The following is a 25,528-nucleotide window of genomic DNA, read 5'->3' on the forward strand; positions in this document are numbered from 1 at the left end:
ATCTCTGAGGTATATAGGTTTATAAAGTAGGGTATGTAATATAGTATTTATTCTTTAAAAAAAATGTCGGCTTGAGCTCGACGATACGATTACGATTTTCACTTAGAATAAAAGTCTCATTTTCAGATAATTTTTTTAAGGTCGTTAATTTTTTCAATCAAGTCGTTTCTCGATTAATGTTATGTGATTCGACTTTAAAATGGGTCTTTTCTCATAAAAGAAAATTCTGTTGAACTGAGGTCAACTTGCCCTAAAAAATCTGAAACAAATCTTCAATATTATTGAAATTTTCTTTATATTCCCTGATTTTTTTTAGCGTAAGTGTAAAAACATAATTGGATCAATTAATTTCGTGATTGAATCAGAAAAAATTTTTTTCTGTGAGGGAGATACTATATCACTGCCATGGAAATAATATCGGACCGCGTTTATTGATATTCAAGAAGTTTCTTGTCGCTTCTTCTATGTTCCCGGAATATATGTTCATACCATACTTTATGCATAGTAAACGATAGAATTGAATAACTAAGATATTGCATATCTCCTGTGAAAAATGAAATCACCTCGAACAGTTGGGAAACTCTCTGAAAAATAAAACAACACATAACCAAAAAAATGAAAATGAACATAAATAGCAAGGGTCGACTGACTTTGTCTAGGGGTTGCAGTTGTCTAACCCCCCTACCCACCCAGAATCCTCTCCGGCAGTTCGCTTGTTCGTTCTATTAACTTGTTCTACGAGTAAAAGATTATCTATAGTGCCTCATTTTGGTTTTGTTCAATTCGTCGATATTCTTACAACCTTTATTGCTCTCACTCTCTCTCTCTCTCTCTCTCTTCTTCCATTCGATGGCTGGCTGGATAGTGTCTGCCTTGTAGGCTTTTTCCACTATACAATAACAAATGACTAAAAAAGGTAGACACACATTCAACCTTTAAGGGTGGTTGATGTGTACATCTGTATATGGATGTGATGTTTTCTTCGTGGCTTGTAAGCCAATATCGCGATGACGATAACCCAACTACAACTACAATATCATCGTACCACAACACTTCTTCCCTGCCTGCTCATCCTACACATTGTCTGTCCGTTACCATGTTGTAGACATTACGACAACAAAGAAATCTTCAGGGCTTTAGTGTTACGGGGCGAATACATAGCACTCAGTCAGTCACTTGGTTGCTGCCACAGCCACTGAAGGAACAATAAAAGGATCATTTTGCATTCAGGATTACATTCAAACGAATACAGCAAAAACAGCCACCTATACAAGCGCAATGATTTTGTTTCTGTATTCCCCTGTTTATGTCTAATCGGTAGATATTTCCTTTCGTAGGACGAGTATCCATGTACATATCTCTGAAAAACAAAAAAACAACAAACCTTCATCGTCTGTGTATGGAAGCCACGTAGGCTTATGGTTGTTTGGATGTATATGTGTGTGTGTGTGGCGAACTTGTGAGGGTTCCCTTTTTATTTTCATTTCATGGCTTAGTTGGCTTTTGTTCAAATTGACGCCACTGAGATCCTGTGTACATGATGAAATCTCACTGCTTTCTCTCTGTAAGCAATGCGCTCTCTCTCTCACATATATTTTCTATCTAGCACTCTTGAATTCTCTTTATAAATGCTTTTGTTGATGAAGTTTTCTTCCTCTTCTTCTTCCTACTGATTTTCATCAGCATGTAGAGCAACGGATACACCATACAGGATGTTCGTTCGAGGGAAAAAAAGCATAATGTCGATTACGATGATGATGTTGCCATAGCTCTGCGGCCGCAGTGCAGCCACTGCTCCTGCTGATGTTGATGATGAAAATTTTGCTAAAAGTACAGTTGGAGCCAAAAACACAAAGATTGGCAGTAAAGTTTTGCTCTATTTGCCTCCTATGAGGGTTGTTTTTCATTCGGGGAGTTCATTTTGTTTGGCTCTATATGAGGAGTAATGTGCGAGTGTGTTTAGGTACCAATGCCTTAATGCGTTTTTTGACTACAGATCCTTTTTGCTGCTACTATCAGTGTGGCAAGTGAGAATGTGTGTGCTTGTGTGTGCGAGTTGTGTATGCATCGATGTCCTATTTGATGACTCACTCATTGCCATCGTGGAAAATATCTTAGTCACATATTTTTAGTGATATTTTATTGCTTTGTATGGAAATTCTAGGAAGTAAAGTAGTTGTCTACAGGATCCATATGCAATTTATTTTTGGGATAAGGCCAAACAACATTGGTGTAGACATAATGATTGTATTTGTTTTTTGCAAACGTTGAGAACAAGTACGAAGTAAGCCAAATTCAAGCTAAAGACTAGCCTGGAAGATATTAGTGTAAGCTGAACGATTACTTATACCTCAATTATGGATGTAATTTTATCGTAGCATAGAAGATGCATTTCTTTGAAACCAAGATTTTTGGTGTGCTTGAGAAGTTTTTCCTATCGCCTGGGAAAATTGATGAATCTTTAAACTGAACATAAAGCTAAAAATTACTTAGATGCGTGTTTGAAAACTTCTTAGTCTCAAAATCAATCTATGCGGAGAAAAAAATGTCACAACAATATTTCAATCAATTAAAAAATTAACTGATACAATAAACTTTTTAATCAAAATAAAATGCCAGTTAGAAAATTATTGAAAAATACATGTGAAATATATGAAAAATTCAAATATTCATTATTCCAATAACCATTTTAATTAAATGAAATATATATTTTAATTAAAAATATAATTGAACATTTTGCCCACAAATAATTATTTTAACACAAACCTAAAGAAAAATCAAACTATAATCCTAATCAGAAAGTGCATAATAAAGTGCTAAATCATATGAATTCTTATAAAACTTCTAGAAAATAATTTAATTTAAAAACGAAAAATATAAATAAATAAATAATTGAATGACCCAATTAAAAGCAATTGAAATATGGAAAAAATCAATTAATGTTGTAATCAAGAGATTATTTCTAATTACTTCTGTTATTAATACTATCATAGGTGAGTGGTACGATGAGTACTTAGCCTACAAAAACAAAATACTTCCTACTTACGCTAATGATGGTTAGGTTGAGTGGCAGCCCGATGTATCGGACTCGCTTCAGTCCATTGTGATACCACTGTGGAGAACTTCTCTCTTATCACTGAGTGCTGCCCGATTCTATGTTAAGCTCAATGACAAGGAACCTCCTTTTAATAGACAAGTCCGCCTACCCACGCTTTCGTGGTGATGGTTTATATCGGTCCACTTTTTGATATACCCGCCATCTAAATCGACTTTCAAAGTTTTTCGAATTTAGTTTGTTATTATTTCGGCTTGAGGTCCTTTAATAAAAATTTGTTTTTACGATTTTTCATTAATTATTAAATTTATTATCCAATATATCGACTAACAACTTTAGCCTTCGACGGGGATATTAAATTTTTAATAATTAAACAAAAATGTGGAGAGAAAGAGAGAGTCTGGTTAATTGCCAACTTTTTCGAATATGATATTTTCGAATTGGCTTTTTATAGCCATGTCTGTCTGTTGTAACCCTAGATTTGGGGTCTTGAGTATTTAGATACCTCAATATTTATTTGCTGGAAATTCAAAATCTAGAGGTTTTAAGGTCCTTAAATAATTATGAACATGGTGTGAATCGTTCCCTGTTTTCTTATACAGTTTTCAAAGAATACTGTTATATTCGGATGGTAGGTATTAAGATTTTTTTTGTTAATGTAACTAAAGTAAACAAAAAATCATTAAAGTGAAGGAAACTTTCTCGAATTGGGAAATATCCAAAAAACTTTTTTTCGGGAGGTTCGGGTGTAATTCTCATTGGATTCCGTTAATTAACTGAATTTATTCTGATAATTAGTTGATCGTTTCGCTGCAAGTATAGAATGCTGATGAGGAATGTGGCAGTTACGAAACGATCATCCATCCAGTGTTGGCAGTATTTTTTCTGGCTCTTGGCCCCATGGTATTTTTGCCATACCAGTTTCCAATCTGTGAACCCACCAGAAAGAAAACTTTTGGTTAATTTTAGAAAATTTAGATTATTTTAAGAAAATTAAGTAAATAATTTTCGAAAAATTCAAGAAAATTTATTAGACATAATTTAATTTTTTCACTTGTTACGAATTTAGTAAATCTTTATGCTTTTTTGCGTATAATTTTCCCGTTTTTTTAGTTCATTTAATTAACGTACGTAAACATTATTAAAGTAAAGTAAACTTTCTCCAAACATAATAATTCCATGAAGGTGAAAACTTGCATCTTTTCTGTATTTATGGGATATATTGTCCAAATCAGTGATGAACACTGATTAGGCGGCCCGAGTCCTCACGAAATGATTTTAGGTTAGGTTGTGGCAGCCCGATGTATCAGGCTCACTTAGACTATTCAGTCCATTGTGATACCACAGTGGTGAACTTCTCTCTTATCACTGAGTGCTGCCCGATTCCATGTTAAGCTCAATGACAAGGGACCTCCTTTTTATAGCTGAGTCCGAACGGCGTTCCACATTCCAGTGAAACCACTTAGAGAAGCTTTGAAACCCTCAGAAATGTCACCAGCATTACTGAGGTGGGATAATCCACCGCTGAAAAACTTTTTGGTGTTCGGTCGAAGCAGGAATCGAACACACGACCTTGTGTATGCAAGGCGGGCATGCTAACCATTGCACCACGGTGGTGATTATACAATTGTTGAAAAACGTTTTAGCCCAGCTGAGTAAAATTATAACTTAGGGCCCCCAAAAGCAATGTGCCAGTTTTTTGGCAAAAACCCCATATTTATGGAAATTCCCCACCAAATGCCAGAATGCCCAATTAACCAATTCGTACTCAAAAATCGATAGTCATCAACAAAAGCCAATTTTGGTCTATGTTTTTGATAAAAAAAGTCAATTTTCAACTTTTATATTCGTATGCCGAACTAACTCGTCGACCGAACTTAGTTAGTTTTAAAAAAAAAAACGCATAAAATTTGCAAAATCTCATCGGTTCTTTATTTGAAACGTTAGATTGGTCCATGACATTTACTTTTTGAAGATAATTTCATTTAAATGTTGACCGCGGCTGCGTCTTAGGTGGTCCATTCGGAAAGTCCAATTTTGGGCAACTTTTTCGAGCATTTCGGCCGGAATAGCCCGAATTTCTTCGGAAATGTTGTCTTCCAAAGCTGGAATAGTTGCTGGCTTATTTCTGTAGACTTTAGACTTGACGTAGCCCCACAAAAAATAGTCTAAAGGCGTCAAATCGCATGATCTTGGTGGCCAACTTACCGGTCCATTTCTTGAGATGAATTGTTCTCCGAAGTTTTCCCTCAAAATGGCCATAGAATCGCGAGCTGTGTGGCATGTAGCGCCATCTTGTTGAAACCACATGTCAACCAAGTTCAGGTCTTCCATTTTTGGCAACAAAAAGTTTGTTAGCATCGAACGATAGCGATCGCCATTCACCGTAACGTTGCGTCCAACAGCATCTTTGAAAAAATACGGTCCAATGATTCCACCAGCGTACAAACCACACCAAACAGTGCATTTTTCGGGATGCATGGGCAGTTCTTGAACGGCTTCTGGTTGCTCTTCACTCCAAATGCGGCAATTTTGCTTATTTACGTAGCCATTCAACCAGAAATGAGCCTCATCGCTGAACAAAATTTGTCGATAAAAAAGCGGATTTTCTGCCAACTTTTCTAGGGCCCATTCACTGAAAATTCGACGTTGTGGCAGATCGTAAGTCTATTCATGATGAAATGTCAAAGCATACTGAGCATCTTTCTCTTTGACACCATGTCTGAAATCCCACGTGATCTGTCAAATACTAATGCATGAAAATCCTAACCTCAAAAGAATCACCCTTTATGTACAGCAGAGACTTGCGCCGAGTACTTTTGGTCGGCGGCGGCTCGAAGCCGGCTGACAGCCGATAGATTTTGGCAATATCGGCGGCTTCAATGAAACAAAAATGTTTTCTGGTTATCTGGTTATATTTTTGAATATATAATGGTTGTCATGTATAAGTAACACATTCTTTACAGTGTTTGGATTTAAGCGTGATCTTTTAGTTGTTATTATAGCTCCTGCACTAGAAAAAGCTTCTTTGGATGAAGCACTACTTGCTGGTATGCTCAACACCTTTTGAGCTAATTTTGCCAATTTCTAAGTTTAAGCACAAGAAAACTAAAATTAATAAAACTTCGAAAAAAGGACTTCCACATCAAAATATCTTTTAATCTCTATGTCTAGGCTATTGGGCTCAGCCGCTTTTGAAGTTGATGCTATAAATGAGAGAAGTTCGTCCTTTGCAGTGTTTTCAGAACACTGAAAAACTGAAAATTAAATATTTTTTCGGTGTAGAACAAATATTACAAAGAAATTGTGTATATCTTGGTTCAATCTAATTTTTACTTAGAAATTCGAATTTTGTTTTTAATAATAATTGATAATCTGCGATATCCTTTTGTTGCTCGTTCTTTTAGTCGACTTCAGATTCATCAGAATCTTCTCTCCTGGAGCGTTTAAAAAACTTGTGTAGTTTTTGATTTTTCTGTCATTTCTTTTTCACACGATTTCAAAATGATTGTTCACGAATTAGAATATCTGTAAAATTTTAGATCTACCAATTTTTGAGTCACCAATTGTTCACTTTTCACTTTACGATACATACATTGAACCTAAAGTAGTGCGTAAGTGGGTCCTCTCCGTACTTCGAAAAAAAGTAAACTGTTTTATAGGAAGAATAAACTAATTCGTACGAAAATTGAACTAAATTTTACTACACATTTTGAGATTTCCCCAAAGCGTTGTTAAAACCAAGAAAATTGAATACCCTGTTGTATTTTTTAACTACAGTTCACGAAATTACACCCTCTAATAGAAGAAAATATTAACTAAAAGTTAAGAAGAAAATCATTGGCGCCAAATCATGACCATTTTAACCATACAGTAGTTCATTCTTACTCTTTTTGGGAATCGTACGAAAATTTGCATTTGCTTTAGTTCATATTGAACTTATGTGTACGGTCGTCGAACTTTATACTCACGTTTAGTTCATAAAATAGTTGAGACATACTTACGCAAAAAGTAATAAAATTTAACTACTAACAAATATTTTTTTACAATAAAATTAAGTTAAATTTAGCTCTACGGAAATTTTTTTCTGTGTAAACAGTATAACTACCCTACAAATACGGTACTTTTCACAGTAATTGAATGTGAAATGTGAATGAAATGTGCATTAAAACTGGACAGTAAATAATTAAAAACATTCCTGCGAACTTATAAAATAATTTAGAGTTTAAACTTTTTTCAAAAAACTGCAAAAAAACGCATTTTTATGAAAAATTTCGGCGACTTTGTGAATTCGTTCGGCAGCTTATTTAAAGCCGTTTCCAACCGTCAAAATTTCGGCGGCGGCGGCTTGTAAATATCGTCGGCGGCTCTCCGGCTTGAAATCGGCTTGCGCAAGACTCTGATGTAGAGTGAACTCGCGGTAACGTCAACTAATTAAAACCAAGAGAGTTCACGTTAGCGAATTTCAGAACAAAACATAGCCATATTCGGGAATTTTACACGTTCTAACGTGATAGTCTTTTATTTTTGTTATTAGTAGTATTAAAAACTTAATTTAATTTCAGGAAAAAAATTAAAAAAAAGAGATCGCAAAAATATCAGTGGTTATGTAGTTATAAAGCAATTTAAATTAATAATTAAAATTCACGAAAAAAAGCCAAACTAGATCATTAAAAAATTTCGTAAGTGTATTTGAAATTGTATTTGGCATTGTGAATCTGCCTTTTCAGCGTTATGCTTAGTACTAAGCTCGTTTCTGCGAAAAACGAATATCTTCATCTATCTTTGTAAATAGGATCTCTCAGGGATGTTAACTTATTTATGGGAAATAATATACCTGCCTTATTTTTCGTGCGAAAAATCCAGGGTTGTATAAATATATGTTTGAAAATGCTCAAAACTAAAATTTCGCATTTATTCTGCGCTAACGTTTTTTATATGCAGTATAACAGTTTTCGTGCGAAAACGTGATCTTAGTACTAGGCTTTACGGAGTAGTTAGTTCACGTTACCAGGAGTACGCGGTATATGGGAAAAATGAACTACTTCGTTTGAAAATTGTATTCCAATTTTTGGCATTTCTATAATGCGTTGCTAAAATAACGAAAATTTATGGCGTTTTCTTTTCTGAAAAAATTGTTTTGCCTTAATTTTGTGTGTTGCCAGCAACATTTCAGCGGGCAGAAAAAAAATTCAAAGGAGCAAGCAGGGCAATCGCAGCACTCTCGTTTGTCGGCAGTGCTGAAAATGCCCGCAATTTACCTCTATGTTTGGCACTATTTTAACAACAGAATTCGAAGCCTTTTCGCAAAACATGCAAACAAAGTGCGCATTTTTTACAAGAAAAGAATACACCATCAGTATTTATAAGAATTATAAGAAAAATTTCTTCAAATTTAGTTTGCATTGCATGGTCATTGATTTGAATGCCCACGTTTTTAGGTCAACAACTCTAAATAATTAATAAATAAACAAGATACAAAGTGATGACTTATGATTGTTGTTTTATCTAAATTTTTAAACGATCAATATTATTTTAAAACTGAAAAAAAAATGAATTAATTTAGGGATAATAACCAACGTGTCATTGCATATGAACGAACTCTCAACGATAAACAAAGCACGCGATTCCAAATCCGAATGGGAAAACGGTAAGGAAAATATCGTTGAAATTTGTTAGTGGCGATGATTTGATATAGAGAACTTTTTCTCTATAGGGTGAAATATCCCCCTACTCCCTATTTAACTCTGAGCACACATAAATACATCCATACACACATACTCATGTGACGCCCTCGATTTATAATTATGTATTTCAGTTCAACTCTCTTACAACTGCACTGACTGTCACTCATTTGCCATGCCAACAATACAAGGTCTATGGATAAAAGTGATGTTGTTCGCATTTTCATGTTCTATTTCGTGTATCGGACTCAGCCATTATTGTTGTTTTTTGGGGGGTTCGTTCTGTTGTTACTTCGTATGCATGCTTGTGTAGAAGTGTGCGTGTGGTGAACAATAGCCGTCATCGTCAGCAATGCCACACAGCCGTCATCGTTCTCATCAACATCATCATAATCATGGTGAAAATGTACATTGCGCTGATATTTTCGAAATGCGACCCTCCTTTCGATATTTGTGCACGGAAGTACTCGCATACAATCATATTTTGAGACACATACAAATCAAATACGTTTTCACCCATTCGACATAATAATAATAGGTGTGTTTTTTTCGTTAAATTGTTTTCGCTTTGAAGGACTAAATAAAAAAGTGTTAGCATTGGAAAATGAAAATAAATTGCTCATGCCTCGAAGAACTATCAGCTAATGAATACACTATTCATTAGTTGATATAATAAAATTATGCTAGCTAGCGTGGACGTTGATACAGGCTAACATAAAATTAAAAAACAAACAAGTACATACGGCCGTAAGTTCGGCCAGGCCGAAGCTTATGTACCCTCCATCATGGATTGCGTAGAAACTTCTTCTAAACATTGCCATCCACAATCGAATTACTTAAGTTGTGGTAACGCTTGCCGATGGCAAGGTATCTTAAAATCTCCTAACACCATCTTCTAAATTGTATGTAAGTCCATACGTGGTATACATTAAATCAAAAAAGATCGATCCAATACGTATATAATTCAGTTTGACAAAGTAGACATAAAATTTTGACAACATTTTCTACAGAAATAAAATTTTGACAAAATTTTCTATAGAAATAAAATCTTGGTAGATTATTTTTGACTCGAGTGGCAACCATGATTATGAACCGAATAAAATTTGAACAAAATTTTCTATAGAAATAAAATTTTGACAATGATGAAGAATTTATTATGAACCGAATAAAATTTTAACAAAATTTTCTCTAGAAATAAAATTTTGACAAAATTTTCTATAGAAATAACATTTTGGTAGACTATTTTTGGCTCTAGTGGCAACCATGATTATGAACCGATATGGACCAATTTTTGTGTGATTGGACCAATTTTGGTATGGTTGTTAGCGACCATATACTAACACCACGTTCCTAATTTGAAACGGATCGGATGAATGTTGCTCCTCCAAGAGGCTCCGGAGGTCAAATCTGGAGAACGTTTTATATGGGGGCTATATATAATTATGGACCGATATGGACCAATTCTGGCACGCTTGTTAAAGATCATATACTAACACCATGTTCCAAATTACAACCGGATTGGATGAAATTTGCTTCTCTTGGAGACTTCGCAAGCCAAATCTGGGGATCGGTTTATATGGGGGCTATATATAATTATGAACCGATGTGGACCAATTTTTGCATGGTTGTTAGAGACCATATACCAACACCATGTACCAAATTTCAGCCGGATCGGATGAAATATGCTTCTCTTAGAGGCTCCACAAGCCAAATCTGGGGATCGGTTTATATGGGGGCTATATATAATTATGGACCGATGTGGACCAATTTCTGCACGGTTGTTGGAGACCATATACCAACACCATGTACCAAATCTCAGCCGGATCGGATGCAATTTGCTTCTCTTTGAGGCTTCGCAAGCCAAATCTGGAGATCGGTTTATATGGGGTCTATATATAATTATGGACCGATGTGGACCAATTTTTTATTTTTTTATTTATTTATTTTATTAAATTTCTTTGTAAACCTAACACAACAAGAACTAAATCTTATCAGATATGTGCTAGGTTAATTTGTTGATTTAAACAATATCAATCGGTGGATTTTACAAACGTAATATTGAATTATAACTATATATCTATACATACATTGTAATTATGAAAATTAATATCAATTACAAATTTTAATTAACTCCTTTTTAAATGTAAAAGCGTTGCTAATTGTTTGGATATGGTGAGGTAGTTTGTTCCATAGACGTATGGTTGGTATGAAAAATTGTCTTTCTGATATTAGACTTTTAAATTTTGTTTGTATAATCTTCTTCCCTCTGTTAGATCTGGCAAACGATAATTTTTCATATAGATTTCCAGGTTCTTTGGTGTAAATTATTTTATGTAAAAATACCAGGTTTTTATATTTCAGCAAGTTTTCAAAACTAATGTTGAATATTTTGAATGCGAATTGCGAGATTCTTTCATATTTCCTCTTGTTAAATACATATCGCGCAATATTGTTGTAGGTAGTTTTTAGTTTAGTAAAGTCGGCATAGCTACAATTGGAGAATACTTCAGCACCATAAAGCAATGTTGGTATCAGATATGTTTTAGCTAGTAGCATTCGAATTTCGAAAGGTGTTGCTGATTGAACGATCCAAAGATTTCTTAACATCCCGTACACTTTCCCAGCTACTGAGTTAATGTGATTAGACCAATTAAGTTTTTCATTGAATATTATTCCAAGATTGGTAGATGAGGGCACATATTTTATGGTGTTGCCATTTAACTTTACTTCCTGAGCAGGAATAGGACAAACCCGTTTACTTATTATTATGCATTTGGATTTATTTGGATTAATGCTGAGCCCATTATTTAGAGCCCATGTATTGATACATTCTAAGTCCTCATTTATAGAATCAACAATCGTGGAAAAATTTTCAACAGTATCACTATGGAATAGCTGGACATCGTCAGCGTACATATGTATTTTGCAGTGTTTGAGTACATCTGGCAAATCATTTATGTATATGCAGAAAAGGAGGGGACCCAAAGTAGAACCTTGTGGAACTCCTCTTGTTACTGCTCTAGTTTTTGAAAAGTTGTTATTTAAACAGACCGTTTGTGATCGGTTATTCAGGTACGATGCAATGAGACGACATGCAGAAGACGAGAAGAAGAAGAATTTTTCAAGTTTTGTAAGAAGGATGGAGTGGTTAACCATGTCAAACGCCTTGCTATGGTCAAGTAGAACCAAATATGTTATTAGGTTTTTGTCAATATCTTTCCTGATTTCTTCTGTAACTTGAATGAGTGCAGTTGTACAACTTCTTTTAGGTCTGAAACCGGATTGCCATGTTGATAACAGGTTTTTCTGGACGAGAAAACTTTCAATTTGAGAGTATAACAATTTTTCAAGTGCCTTTGACATAAAAGGTAATATTGAAATAGGGCGAAATTCTTTGTTGACTTTTGGAATTGGAATTACCTTTGTAGTTTTCCATGATAAGGGAAAAGTAGATTTAGTTATTATATTATTGAAGATATACGTAATGTGCGGTATGAGTGTTGGTAGTAACATTTTTAGAAATCTTGGGTTTATTTGATCCATTCCAGTGGCATTCGATTTTATTGTTAGCAGATTATTCCAAACTTCATCTGCTCCAACACAGCGAAAGGTGAACATGTTTTCAATAGGAACATTGCAGTATTGTTTGTATACATTATCTCCATGATTTATATTATTGTCCCCAACAAAGCTATCATTTAATTTATTCAAATCGATTTCTAGGTGGCTATCTGTACTATGATCTTTTCCAATGCCAATGTTTCTTATTTCACGCCATTTTGATTTACTATTTAGCGCAGAAGAAAATTTGTTCTTGTAATAGGAGGTTTTTGCATCTGCAATGTGTTTTACAACGTTTTGGCGATAATATTTGTAGGTAGAATGTAGTTCCGGTGTCTTAAACTTTTTCCATCTATGGTATGCAACATCACGTTTGTTAATAAGTGTTTTGATTGTATCATTGAACCATGGTTGATGATTATGTTTGACTATTTTATGTCTAAGAGGCACACACAGGTCGAATAGGCGATTAATATTGCTTTCTAAGAAAGATATTTGCTCATCAATAGATTCATATTCATAAACAGAGTTCCAATTAGTATCACAAATAAGATTCTGCAAAAGGTTATAATTTGTGGATTTGTAGTCTCTGTATCTGATTGTCTCAGTGGCAGTTTTGTTTTTAAAGTCGTAAGTTAGTATAATAATATCATGTCTTGAGAACATTGCACCAGATAATTGATCATACAGCAAGACTTTTGATCGATTATTAACAAAAAAAAGATCTAATAATGTATTGGCAGTGTTAGAATAATGTGTCGGCATATTAATATTCACAGGATATAAGTCAACAGTTTGCATGGCATCAAGTAACACATTTTCTTTAAAGATGTTGCTATTAAAATCTCCAGCTATAATTACATCTTGGAATTCAATTGTGCTTATTTCCAAAGTTTTCATTAGAGTATCTATGTTTACGGTACGATTAGGTCTGTACACACAGCCCACAAGTATTCTGTTATTCTCAGGTGATTTTAACTGCAGGAATATAAATTCGATTTGACTGTCAGCATCAGATTTAGTAATTAGGCTGTAATTGATACCATTTCTGACAAAAATACATACGCCTCCCCCATGTGTCTTCCTGTCGGCACGCACCAAATTGTAACCCGACAATTTGTAGATACTGTCACTAGTAGACTCATGAAACCAAGTTTCAGATATACAGATTAGGTCAACGCCAGATGAAACAAAAATATGCTTAAATTCATCAAACTTATTGTTTAAGCTTTGTGCGTTTAAATGTATAATTTGCAGACCTTGTTTTTGTTTCGATAAAACTCTTATCATGTTATAAGTACTATCTATGGAACTAAAACTATTATCACAGGTCATAAGTAAACAGCTATCACAGCAAAATTATCACAGGAAATATAGCAACGCCATGAGATACAATTTATATCAAATTGTATATGGAGAGGTTTTAGTAAAAGGAGTTTTACATATATTAAAAAAGTTGTAAAAGAATAAATGCATGGTTGTTAGAGACCATATACCAACATCATGTACCCAATTTCAGCCGGATCGGATGAAATTTGCTTCTCTTTGAGGCTCCGCAAACCAAATCTGGGGATCGGTTTATATGGGGGCTATATATAATTATGGACCGATATGGACCAATTTTTGTATGGTTGTTAGAGACCATATACCAACACCATGTACCAAATTTCAGCCGGATCGGATGAAATATGCTTCTGTTAGAGGCTCCACAAACCAAATCTGAGGGTCCCTTTATATGGGGGCTATACGTAAAAGTGGACCGATATGGCCCATTTTCAATACCATCCGACCTACATCGATAACAACTACTTGTGCCAAGTTTCAAGTCGATAGCTTGTTTCGTTCGGAAGTTAGCGTGATTTCAACAGACGGACGGACGGACGGACGATTTTTGCCATTACTTCTGAATTTTTGTGTTGGTTGCGAGCCTTGAAAATAATCATATTTGGAAGCAACAACCCAATTTTAAATCTAGGTTTTATAAAATTGAAATGAGGGTGAAAAATTCAACGAAAGCCGATTTAACTTTATTTTAGTTCTTCAAAAATTACAAACATATAGACCGATCTCTCCATTTTACTTCGTGGGCTTCCCGAAACAGAAGTTTCTATCCAATTTGCCTGAATTTGGAAATCCAGCAGTTTTTTTTTTTTTGACCACACATAGGTATGCCGAAAATTGTGTGTATTGGTCTATATTTTGGTATAGCCCTCATATAGACCGATCTCCCGATTTTACTTCGTGGACCTCTAGAACCCATAGTTTTTATCCAATTGAAATTGGAAATCTAGAGGTTTTTAGGATCATAAACGGGTGCGCAGAAAATGGTGTGCATCGATCCGTAGTTTTTATCCAATTTGCCTGAAATTGGAAATCTAGAGGATTTTTAGGACCATAAATATGGGTGTCGAATATATTGTATATCGGTGCAGGTTTTTATATAGCCGCCCCCCCCTATAAATCCGCCCTTCGATTTGGGGTCTAGATTCTGTAAATTTTTAGCTGTGCCGAAAATCGGGTGTATCGGTCCATCTTTTTGGCATAGCCCCCATATAGACCGATCTCCCGATTTAACTTCTTGGGTTTCAAAAACCGTAGTTTTTATCCGATTTGCCTGAAATTATATACTGGTATATTAGACCCGCTAGTATTGTAGACACACAAAACCCTGTGACGGATTGGTAAGGCCTCCATATAGATCGATTTCACTTCGTGGTCTAGTCTTCATGGGTAGAATCTTTAAATTTATCTTCGGGAAGCGTTCAGGTTGAACTTATCTGCTTTGGATAATATCTGTCATCAACCCCCCTGAAATTCTATATATGTATTACCAAGTGAACCGCTACGAAAAAGAGTTTTCAAAGGAAACTATTTTATTTGATTCATGGTGGTGGGTATTTAAGATTCGGCCAGGCCGAACTTACTGCTGTATATACTTATCTTGTGTACGCCCGTTTAATTAAGTAAAAAAGGGAAAACAATTTATATACAAATGAAGCATAAAGATTTACAAAATTAGTATTTTCTAAAATAAAGGGTGTTTCTTTAGTTTTTATCTTTTTTTGGCAACACAGGGTTAAATACCCACTTAAGCGGTCATCAATCTCAATTGGGCTTCTGTTACTCAACAACGTGGAAAATTTTGCAGAAAGATTTAGGTGTGAACCCTTTTAAAATACAGTTGGTGCAAGAATTGAAGCCGAAAGACCTTCTGCTACGCCGAATTTTTGGAGAACGTGCTCATGGAAAGTTAACCGACCTATTTATCGAAAAATTGTGTTCTGTGACGAAATTTTTTATTTTGGATCAAAGGGAACGTAAGCAGGATTGTCGATTTGGGGGAGAAGGTTAGGTTAGGTGTCAGCCTGATGTATCAGGCTCACTTAGACTATTCAGTCCATTGTGATACCACACTGGTGAACTTCTGTCTTATCACTGAGTACTGTCCGATTCCATGTTAAGCTCAATGACAAGGGACCTCCTTTTTATAGCCGAGTCCGAACGGCGTTCCACATTGCAGCGAAACCACTTAGAGAAGCTTTGAAACAATCAGAAATGTCACCACACTGAAAAAAATATTGTCGTGAGGTCAAAGATTTCATGTCTTTAAAATACGAATGCCAATTTTGCTTAGCATAGAAGACGCATTTCTCTAATATAAAGCTTTTTTCCTTGTCCAAAAGTCGGATTGTCCTTATAATTAAATGATTTCACTAAAAAATCTGTATCATAACATGAAAGAAAAAATGTTTGGGCTAAGGTCAACTTGACTTTAATAATTCAGAAAAATTCTTTAAATTTAATGAAATTGTCTTTAAATTTGTTGTCATTTTGCATCTTGACTACAAAGCAAAAAATTGTTCAAATATAGGACATGTTTTTCAACACTTCATATTAAAGATGTTTTTACTTAAAACATTGCATAATTTCTACTGGAAGTCGAGTCTTAATTTGGAAAATAAAGTTGTCGTTAACTCGTTTTTAAAGGACTTTGATAGCATATAAAGTAAAAAACCTGAAAAAGCGAAAAATTAAAATTTGCTTCCTAGAAGCAAGTACACAAAACCCAAATTTAAAAGATAATTGTGTCTTAAAAGTATCCTTACTTGTATTCTCCGCTTCTTTGGCTCGGAATCAATACCAAAATATTTAAAGTAAACACAAAATCTTTGTAACCGGGCATGCTTTTTTTCAGTGCAGCATTACTGAGGTGGGATAATCCACCGCTGAAAAACTTTTTGGTGTTAGGTCGAAGCAGGAATTGAAGCCACGACCTTGTGTATGCAAGGCGGACATGCTAACCATTGCACCACGGTGGGAGAGAATATCTGCCACAAGCATTGCAAAAGCTACCAATGCGTCCAGCAAAAGTCACAGTTTGGTTCGGTGGCATCATTGAACCGTACTTTTTTGAACATGTTTTTTTTACGTTTGGGACAGGTTAATTGGCCGACTAGATCGTGCGATTTAACGCCTTTAAACCATCCCTCAAAGATTTCGCTATTGATTCCGAGTCAAAAATGCGGCTTCGTTAAAACAAAGACATTTTTAGCGACCTATTTAGCTTTAAACCTAGGATCATTAAAATTAAAATTAGGTTATAGATCTCATTTATTGATTTTTCATTGTCTTTTGCGATATACTAATAGAGTTATTCGCGTACAATCCAATGCCCGATAAAAAATCCAAATCCAAAACAGATACTTAAAGTAAAAAATGTTTTCTTATTACAAAAAAAACTTCCTCCTCATTACAAAAAAAACTAAGCATCTTTGACGGAGTCAAAATAAGTCTTAACGTATGTTTGAAACGTTTTTTCTTAAATCTAAAGATTTTCGTTCATACTCTATTTGCATACTTGCTCATTCATTAAATTCTCTCCAGTGCAAAAAAACACATCTATTATCACTCTATTATTATTTGCATTGCAGCATGATGTTGCACGAACAAAATCCAATGTCGAATAGAAGAAGTAGAATGGCTATCACTATTGTCGACAGTCGTTCGGCAAGCTCATTGCGGTTTCGGTTTTATTGCTCATGCGCCTTTAAGCCGAATGCGAAAAAACATACACAGGGATAAAAATAAGGTCTGGTTCGAGCTATGCGAAAAGAAGAGAGTATTCTCTCGTATGATTGTGAGTTCGCTTCATCGATATGTCTCCACAAAACACGTACTACGTACTTCATTCTAGAACATTTCATGGACTAGCAGGCTGGCCGTATTATGATGTTCATGATGATCCCCCTGCTATGAGGGTCGTTTCTTTGAGTTGACTATAGCATATGGAATAGACTCGACGTGAGTTTCATCTCTCATTGTGTTTGGCTTTTCGTTTTAGAAACAAAGAAAGAAAATGCTTGGTTTGTTTGTTGGCAAGCAACTGAACCCCTCCCCCTCCGTCTTTAATGACTGTGCGTCTGTCTATCATTTGCAAAACTGCACGTAGGTGAGCGAATGCTTACGGCCTTGTATATGTATGGGAGTATTCCTTAATGACGATGCGATGTAGTCGGACGGATGGATGGACTATTTTTCACTACACTGTAGAAGTAGAACATCATTATCATTAACCAACTACAGTGAAAATGTTAAGGAAAGAAGAAAACAACGTCATTATCCATTCATCCTACCGAAACCATTGACAATGACAACATTTCTTGTTTTGTTTTACTTTCTTACAGATAGTTATTGTTTATGTTTTTCTCTAATTCATCATTCGTTACTGCTTCGATTTTCAATGAATAGTGAGTGCATGGTATTCCGTTAACCCATGCTATTGCTTTTGCAACATCACGTTACGTATTATGTACATTGGTTATGCCGCAATGAAGGATGAGCAAGAAGGAATGGGTGACGACTAATCCAGATGCCTTCCAATGCTAACGAAATTGCTTGAACAATTTAAATGCCACTAATCCCCATGTGTTAGCTATGTGGGGTCCAGAATAAAATCACAGAAAAAAGTCCGTTGTTAAACTAATTCTAAATTTAAATGATTATATTGAAAAAAAAAAGTTTTTTGATTTTAAATTTTATTATTTTTTTCGAAAATTATTCAAAAATAGTAAGAATGAACTACTGTTAATGAACTGGTTAACCCTCTAATGCCCCTTTAGGCGGTCTTCATTTTCATTGTAAAACACACCTTAAGACAACAACAAGTAAGTAAAGTAGAAAGTCGGGCGGGGCCGACTATATCATACCCTAAATCACTATTACAGAATTAGTGATCATAAGCATTTGTGGGGTAACATATAGGTCTGGGAGATAAACCGCAGTTGCATCTTTAAGAAAATTAAGGGGTACATGTCCATGGGTGCTTTGTGTCAATCTGACTATAGCTAGGCTTGCCAGATGGCCGGGATTCGCCTGGATTGTCCCGGAATTTCGTCTCTAGGAAGTGTCCCGGATCTTTCACAAAATTTACCAAATATCCCGGAATTTCAATTACTCAAGGCATATGTTTTATTTTTTTTACATTTCTTAAAAATAAAAACGATTTAAAATTAAATCGCTTTCAAAAATATTTTCGGATTTTCATACATTTTAAATGTACATTTGTTTGTCCGATTTTGTACCATTTCATTTAATCTCACCACTTTGAGAAAAAAATCAAATCACTGTCTTGCGAATCATCAGCTGTCACTTGAGTAGTAAATGCAAAAAAAAAAAAACAAATATACCCAAATATCCAATTCACATTTTTCTGCAAAATGCATTTTAACAAATTATAAGTCAAGTTTGTGCTCCCTGCCATCATTTCAAAGTTCGATTTTATCCTATGATTACCATAGACCCTTTAGTGACACTATAACAATCCCCAATTCGGATACGAAATATACCTAAAACCATGTCCATGGCGATATACAAATTCCCAGTCCAGTCGGAAGCCACTACAAAAGAAGCAGCGATTGTCACAGAGCTTAAGTTTGTTTGCCAAACCCGAAAGTAATATGCCAGTAAATATGAGTTTAGGTTTCCGTTAAAAAAAAATATTCCCAAAATTATTTACGTTTTATATAAAATCGTCGCAGCCATCTTGTGAGAAAGTTTCAGAGGCTCCAATATATTTAGGAATTTCAAAGCTTGCTGACAATTACGACTACGCCATGGCGTTTATGCAAATTTACCAAGTGATAAAATATGGGGAACTAATATCGAAAAATATGACTGTTTTTGCTTGTCCCGACAAATCCCGGAATGTACGGCGCAATGTCCCGGATTTCGGCAACCATCATCTGGCAACCCTAACTATAGCTCATATTCAATGTTGCCAAGGAATATGTTCGGTTTACCCTACAAGGACAAAAAAAGTTCCCTACTTTCCCATACATTCCCAAACTATTTTCCCTACTATATTTTTCGTTAAATTTAAAAAAATTTTACAAAACAAAAATGGTTCTAAGTACTTTATTATCTTAAAACATGAATATGCAACGTATATAACTTAGAATATAAATTTGTATTACCACCACGGTTGCCACAGTTGGTAGAATTCTACCCAAATTAGTAACCTTTTTTGTTAAATCTCTATAAAAATAAAATGTTGGAAAAAGTTTCACATCAAAATTTGAAATTTGAGTAACATTGGTAACATTTGGTAACATTTGGTAACATTTGTAACATTTGGGAAAATCGAGCGATGCATACATATGGAAGCTATATCTAAATCTGAACCAATTTGCATAATATTTTGCGGGTTTGATTAATACCACAAAGGGTACCTTGTGCAAGATTTGAGTAAGATCAGTTAAGAAATGAGGCCTGTATGGTCAAACATAAGGTTATTAGGGGCGAATTTTTCAAAATCGGGTGATACATATATGGGAGCTATATCTACATCTGAACCGATTTCGATGAAATTTTGCACATATAATTAGTACTATAGAGGACTGGATCTAGCCAACTTTTAGTAAGATCGGTTAATAAATAAGGGTTCTATGGCCAAATTTGGGAAAATCGGGCTATACATATATATGGGAGCTATATTTAAATCTGAACCGATTTCGATGATTTTTTTGCACATATAGTTAGTGCTATAGAAGACTATATTTAGGAAAATTTGGGTAAGATCGGTTGATAAATAAGGGTTTTATGGCCAAATTTAGAAAAATCGGGCGGTACATGTATATGGGAGCTATAGCTAAATTTGAACCCATTTCGATGATTTTTTGCACATATAGTTAGTGCTATAGAAGATTAAATTTAGCCAACTTTGAGTAAGATCGGTTGATAAATAAAGGTTTTATGGCAAAATTTGGGAAAATCGGGCGATACATATATATGAGAGCTATATATAAATCTGAACCGATTTGGATGAAATTTTGCAGACTTGAAGGGCGATGGAAAAGATTACCTTTTGCCAAATTTGGTGACGATCCGTTTCAAAAACGCGCAACCCCATTCGTCGAAATCGGGCGATACATATATATGGGAGCTATATCTAAATTTGATCCGATTTCTTCCAAATTCAATAGCGTTCGTCTTTGTGCCCAAAATTTCATCAAAATCGGTTAATAATTGCGATCGGAATCCTGTGAACAACAAATACATGGACAGACGGACGGACGGACGGACACCAAGTGCTAGATCGACTCAGGAGGTGATTCTGAGTCGATCGGTATATATTTTATGGGGTCTAAAATCAATATTTCTGGTAGGCACATTTTTTGGCCGATCAAACTTATTATACCCTGACCACTATGTGGTTTAGGGTATAAAAATGGGCAAAATAAAAAGAAAACTTATTTGAAACTATTCAAGAGGCTTTGCAGCATATGCTGAACTTTACCGTATAAATTTTTCTTGCTTAGTTATCTTGCTTTTGTGTCGTTAACATTGAAAATTTAATCAGCTGGGAAAAAATTGGGGCATTAGAGGGTTAATAGTCATGATTTGACGACAATGATTTGTTTCTTTACTTTTAGTTAATTTTTTCTTCTATGAGGGGATGTAATTTTGTAAATTGTAGTTAAAAAGTAAACCATGTCATTAATTTTACTTATTTTATCAACGCATTGAGGAAATCTAAAAAAAGTGTGGGACAATTTTCATTCAGGGTAGTTCAATTTTTCCATCAAATAGATTTTTTTGTGATTTTTTTGTATTTATATAGTTTTGTCACATTTTTGATACCCATTAAACGTACAAATAAGTTTAATGTAAACTAGAACAATAGCCAACTTTCGCACTATTCTAAAAAATAGTAAGAATGAACTAAAGTGGATTACAATTTAGTTCAGTTTTCGTATGAGATGTTATACAATATACACTATACTAGTGCTAAGATCACGTTTTCGTACGAAAAACTGTTATACTCGAAGGCATTTTGATGCAACTCTGGCATTTTCGCACCGAAAAATAAGCAGACATATTATTTCGCACACATAAATTAACAAGTCTGTATTTGGGACCCTATTAACGGTGATACATGGTATTCGTTTTTCGCAAATAGCAGCCGCAAAATAGCAAAACATAATATACATAGAATTTTTTAATCAAATATCATCTTATAATTAACAAGTATATACGGCCGTAAGTTCGGGCAGGCCGAAGCTTATGTACCCTCCATCATGGATTGCGTAGAAACTTCATCTAAACACTGCCATCCACAATCGAATTACTTAAGTTGCGGTAACGCTTGCCGATGGCAAGGTATCTTAAAACCTCCTAACACCATCTTCTAAATTGTATGTAAGTCCATACGTGGTATATATTAAATCAAAAAAGATCGATCCAATACGTATATAATTCAGTTTGACAAAGTAGACATAAAATTTTGACAACATTTTCTACAGAAATAAAATTTTCACAAAATTTTCTATAGAAATAAAAATTTTGACAAAATTTTCTATAGAAAGAAAATTTTGACAAAAATTTCTACAAAAATAAAATTTTAACAAAATTTTCTATAGAAATAAACTTTTGACAAAATTTTCTATAGAAATAAAATCTTGGCAGATTATTTTTGGCTCGAGTGGCAACAATGATTATGAACCGAATAAAATTTGAACAAAATTTTCTATAGAAATAAAATTTTGACAAAATTTTCTATAGAAATAAAATTTTGACAATGATGAAAATTTTATTATGAACCGAATAAAATTTTAACAAAATTTTCTATAGAAATAAAATTTTGACAAAATTTTCTATAGAAATAAAATTTTGGTAGATTATATTTGGCTCTAGTGGCATCCATGATTATGAACCGATATGGACCAATTTTTGTGTGATTGGACCAATTTTGGTATGGTTGTTAGCGACCATATACTAACACCACGTTCCTAATTTGAACCGGATCGGATGAATTTCGCTCCTCCAAGAGGCTTCGGAGGTCAAATCTGGAGAATGTTTTATATGGGCACTATATATAATTATGGACCGATGTGGACCAATTTTTGCACGGTTGTTAGAGACCATATACCAATACCATGTACCAAATTTCAGCCGGATCGGATGCAATTTGCTCCTCTTTGAGGCTTCGCAAGCCAAATCTGGAGATCGGTTTATATGGGGTCTATATATAATTATGAACCGATGTGGACCAATTTTTGCATGGTTGTTAGAGACCATATACCAATATCATGTACCAAATTTCAGGCGGATCGGATGAAATTTGCTTCTCTTTGAGGCTCCGCAAGCCAAATCTGGGGATCGCTTTATATGGGGGCTATATATAATTATGGACCGATGTGGACCAATTTTTGCATGATTGTTACAGACCATATATCAACACCATGTACCAAATTTCAGCAGGATCGGATGAAATATGCTTCTCTTAGAGGCTCCACAAGCCAAATCTGGGGATCGGTTTATATGGGGGCTATATATAATTAAGAACCGATATGGACCAATTTTTGCATGGTTGTTAGAGACCATATACCAACATCATGTACCAAATTTCAGCCGGATCGGATGAAATTTTCTTCTCTTTGAGGCTCCGCATGCCAAATCTGGGGATCGGTTTATATGGGGGCTATATATAATTATGGACCGATGTGAACCAATTTTTGCATGGTTGTTAGAGACCATATACCAACACTATGTACCAAATTTCAGCCGGATCGGATGAAATTTGCTTCTCTTAGAGCAATCGCAAGCCAAATCTGGGGATCGGTTTATATGGGGGCTATATATAATTATGGACCGATGTGGACCAATTTTTGCGTGGTTGTTAGAGACCATATACCAACACCATATACCAAATTTCAGCCGGATCGGATGAAATATGCTTCTGCTAGAGGCTCCACAAGCCAAATCTGAGGGTCCCTTTATATGGGGGCTATACGTAAAAGTGGACCGATATGGCCCATTTTCAATACTATCCGACCTACATCGATAACAACTACTTGTGCCAAGTTTCGAGTCGATAGCTTGTTTCGTTCGGAAGTTAGCGTGATTTCAACAGACGGACGGACGGACGGACAGACATGCTCAGATCGACTCAGAATTTCACCACGACCCAGAATATATATACTTTATGGGGTCTTACAGCAATATTTCGATGTGTTACAAACGGAATGACAAAGTTAATATACCCCCATCCTATGATGGAGGGTATAACAAGTATGTACAGCAGTAAGTTCGGCCTGACCGAATTTAAAATACCCACCACCATGAATCAAATATTATAGTTTCCTTTGAAATTTCAAGAGGGGTTTGATGACCGATCAAGCAGAGCCGTTCAACCAATACACTTCCCGAAGATAAATTTAAAGATTTTACCTATGAAGACTATGCCAGTTTCTGGATTTATGTTATAAAAACCATTTTTGTTTGAGTTTTGAGAGGAATCATTAACATCTCTTGGAAGTGTGCAAGAAAATTATAAAATAACGTCTTGATTTGAAATCTTAAATCTGTAGATTTTCACTCCCATTATTTAAATGATTACGAGAAGTAAAATCTGGAAATTTTACATTCAGTTTCAAGCAATTTTCATGATCAGTGAGCCTCCTATACCCTGAAGAAGTGAAATTGGTCTATATGTAGGCCTTACCAAATGGACCGATAAAAACTTAATCCCATACACGGTTCTGTGAGCCTAAAATACCAGAATATTTACAATTTTAGGAAAATCGTATAAAAACTACGGTTTCTAGAAACCCAAGGAGATAAATCGGAGATCGTTCTTATGGGGGCTATACTAAAACATGGACCGATACTCACCATTTTCGGTAAACCTCTTTATGGTCCTAAAATACCTCTAGATTTCCAATTTCAGGCAAATTGGATAAAAACTACGGATTCCAGAAGCCCACGAAGTAAAATCGAAAGATCGGTCTATATGGGGGCTATACCAAAACATGGGCCGATACTCACCATTTTTGGCACACCTTTTTATGGTCGTAAAATACCTCTAAAATACTTCCAATTTCAGGCAATTGGATAAAATCTACGGTTTCTATAAGCCCAAGACCCCAAATCGGGAGGTTGGTTTATATGTTGGTTTATACGATATAGCCCATCTTCGAACTTGACCTGCCTGCAGACGAGTTTGTGCAAAATTTCAGTACGATTGCTTCATCATTGAAGACTGTGGCGTGATTATAACAGACAGACAGACGGACATTGTTATATCGTCTTAGAATTTCTCCCTGATCAAGAATATGTATACTTTATATAGTCGGAAATCGAGATTTCGATGTGTTACAAACGGAATGACAAACTTTTTAAACCCCCGTCACCATTTCATGGTGGTGGGTATACAAATGGACCAAAAAGACCATAACGAGTGAGTACCCAGTCAGCATTTCAAAATTCCATTTCATCCTCATCGGTACCACAGACTCGTAAGTGACACTTCAACAATCGCCAACTGTGATGGGGGCAGCGTATCAAAATGTACATGAAAGTATTTTGCCATCACTATTGTTACAAGATCCATTTTATATTTTGTGAAAGACCAAGCGCAACTACACGGACGAATAAGACTGTTTTTCATATGTTTGGGTGTAAAAATTATATGTTTGGAACTAAAATTTTTTAACACAAAATTTTTAAGTGCAAGCATATAATGTTCATAAACTAGGATAACATGTTTGGGACATATATGTTAATATGTTAGAACATATTATGTTTGGGACATAAAATGTTTGTAAATATAATATGCTTAGATGCCAGCATATATTAATTTAGAAATAGCCTATAAACATATATATGTGTTTAGAAAGAGAGACCTAGAGAGTATGCTGCAAGTAAAATAATGGTAACCAATATGCACCTT

General features: G+C 34.9%; 2 protein-coding genes across 2 annotated transcripts in view; both read right to left on the bottom strand.

Moving 5' to 3' along the window:
- lola (longitudinals lacking) overlaps positions 1 to 25,528 on the bottom strand; it is a 437,759-nt gene that overhangs the window by 323,565 nt on the left and 88,666 nt on the right. The window lies entirely within an intron of this gene.
- Positions 429 to 13,635, bottom strand: LOC142239901 (uncharacterized). The gene is made up of 8 exons (XM_075311644.1): positions 12,160 to 13,635; positions 11,176 to 12,045; positions 6,200 to 6,304; positions 6,020 to 6,142; positions 5,840 to 5,963; positions 800 to 907; positions 686 to 753; positions 429 to 584 (listed from the first exon to the last, which is right to left on the bottom strand). Exons 1-8 carry the CDS (start codon positions 13,633 to 13,635, stop codon positions 429 to 431), a joined length of 3,030 nt encoding a protein of 1,009 aa, XP_075167759.1.

The sequence above is a fragment of the Haematobia irritans genome, chromosome 5 (genome assembly GCF_050003625.1).
Source record: "Haematobia irritans isolate KBUSLIRL chromosome 5, ASM5000362v1, whole genome shotgun sequence".
NCBI classification, from domain to species: domain Eukaryota; kingdom Metazoa; phylum Arthropoda; class Insecta; order Diptera; family Muscidae; genus Haematobia; species Haematobia irritans.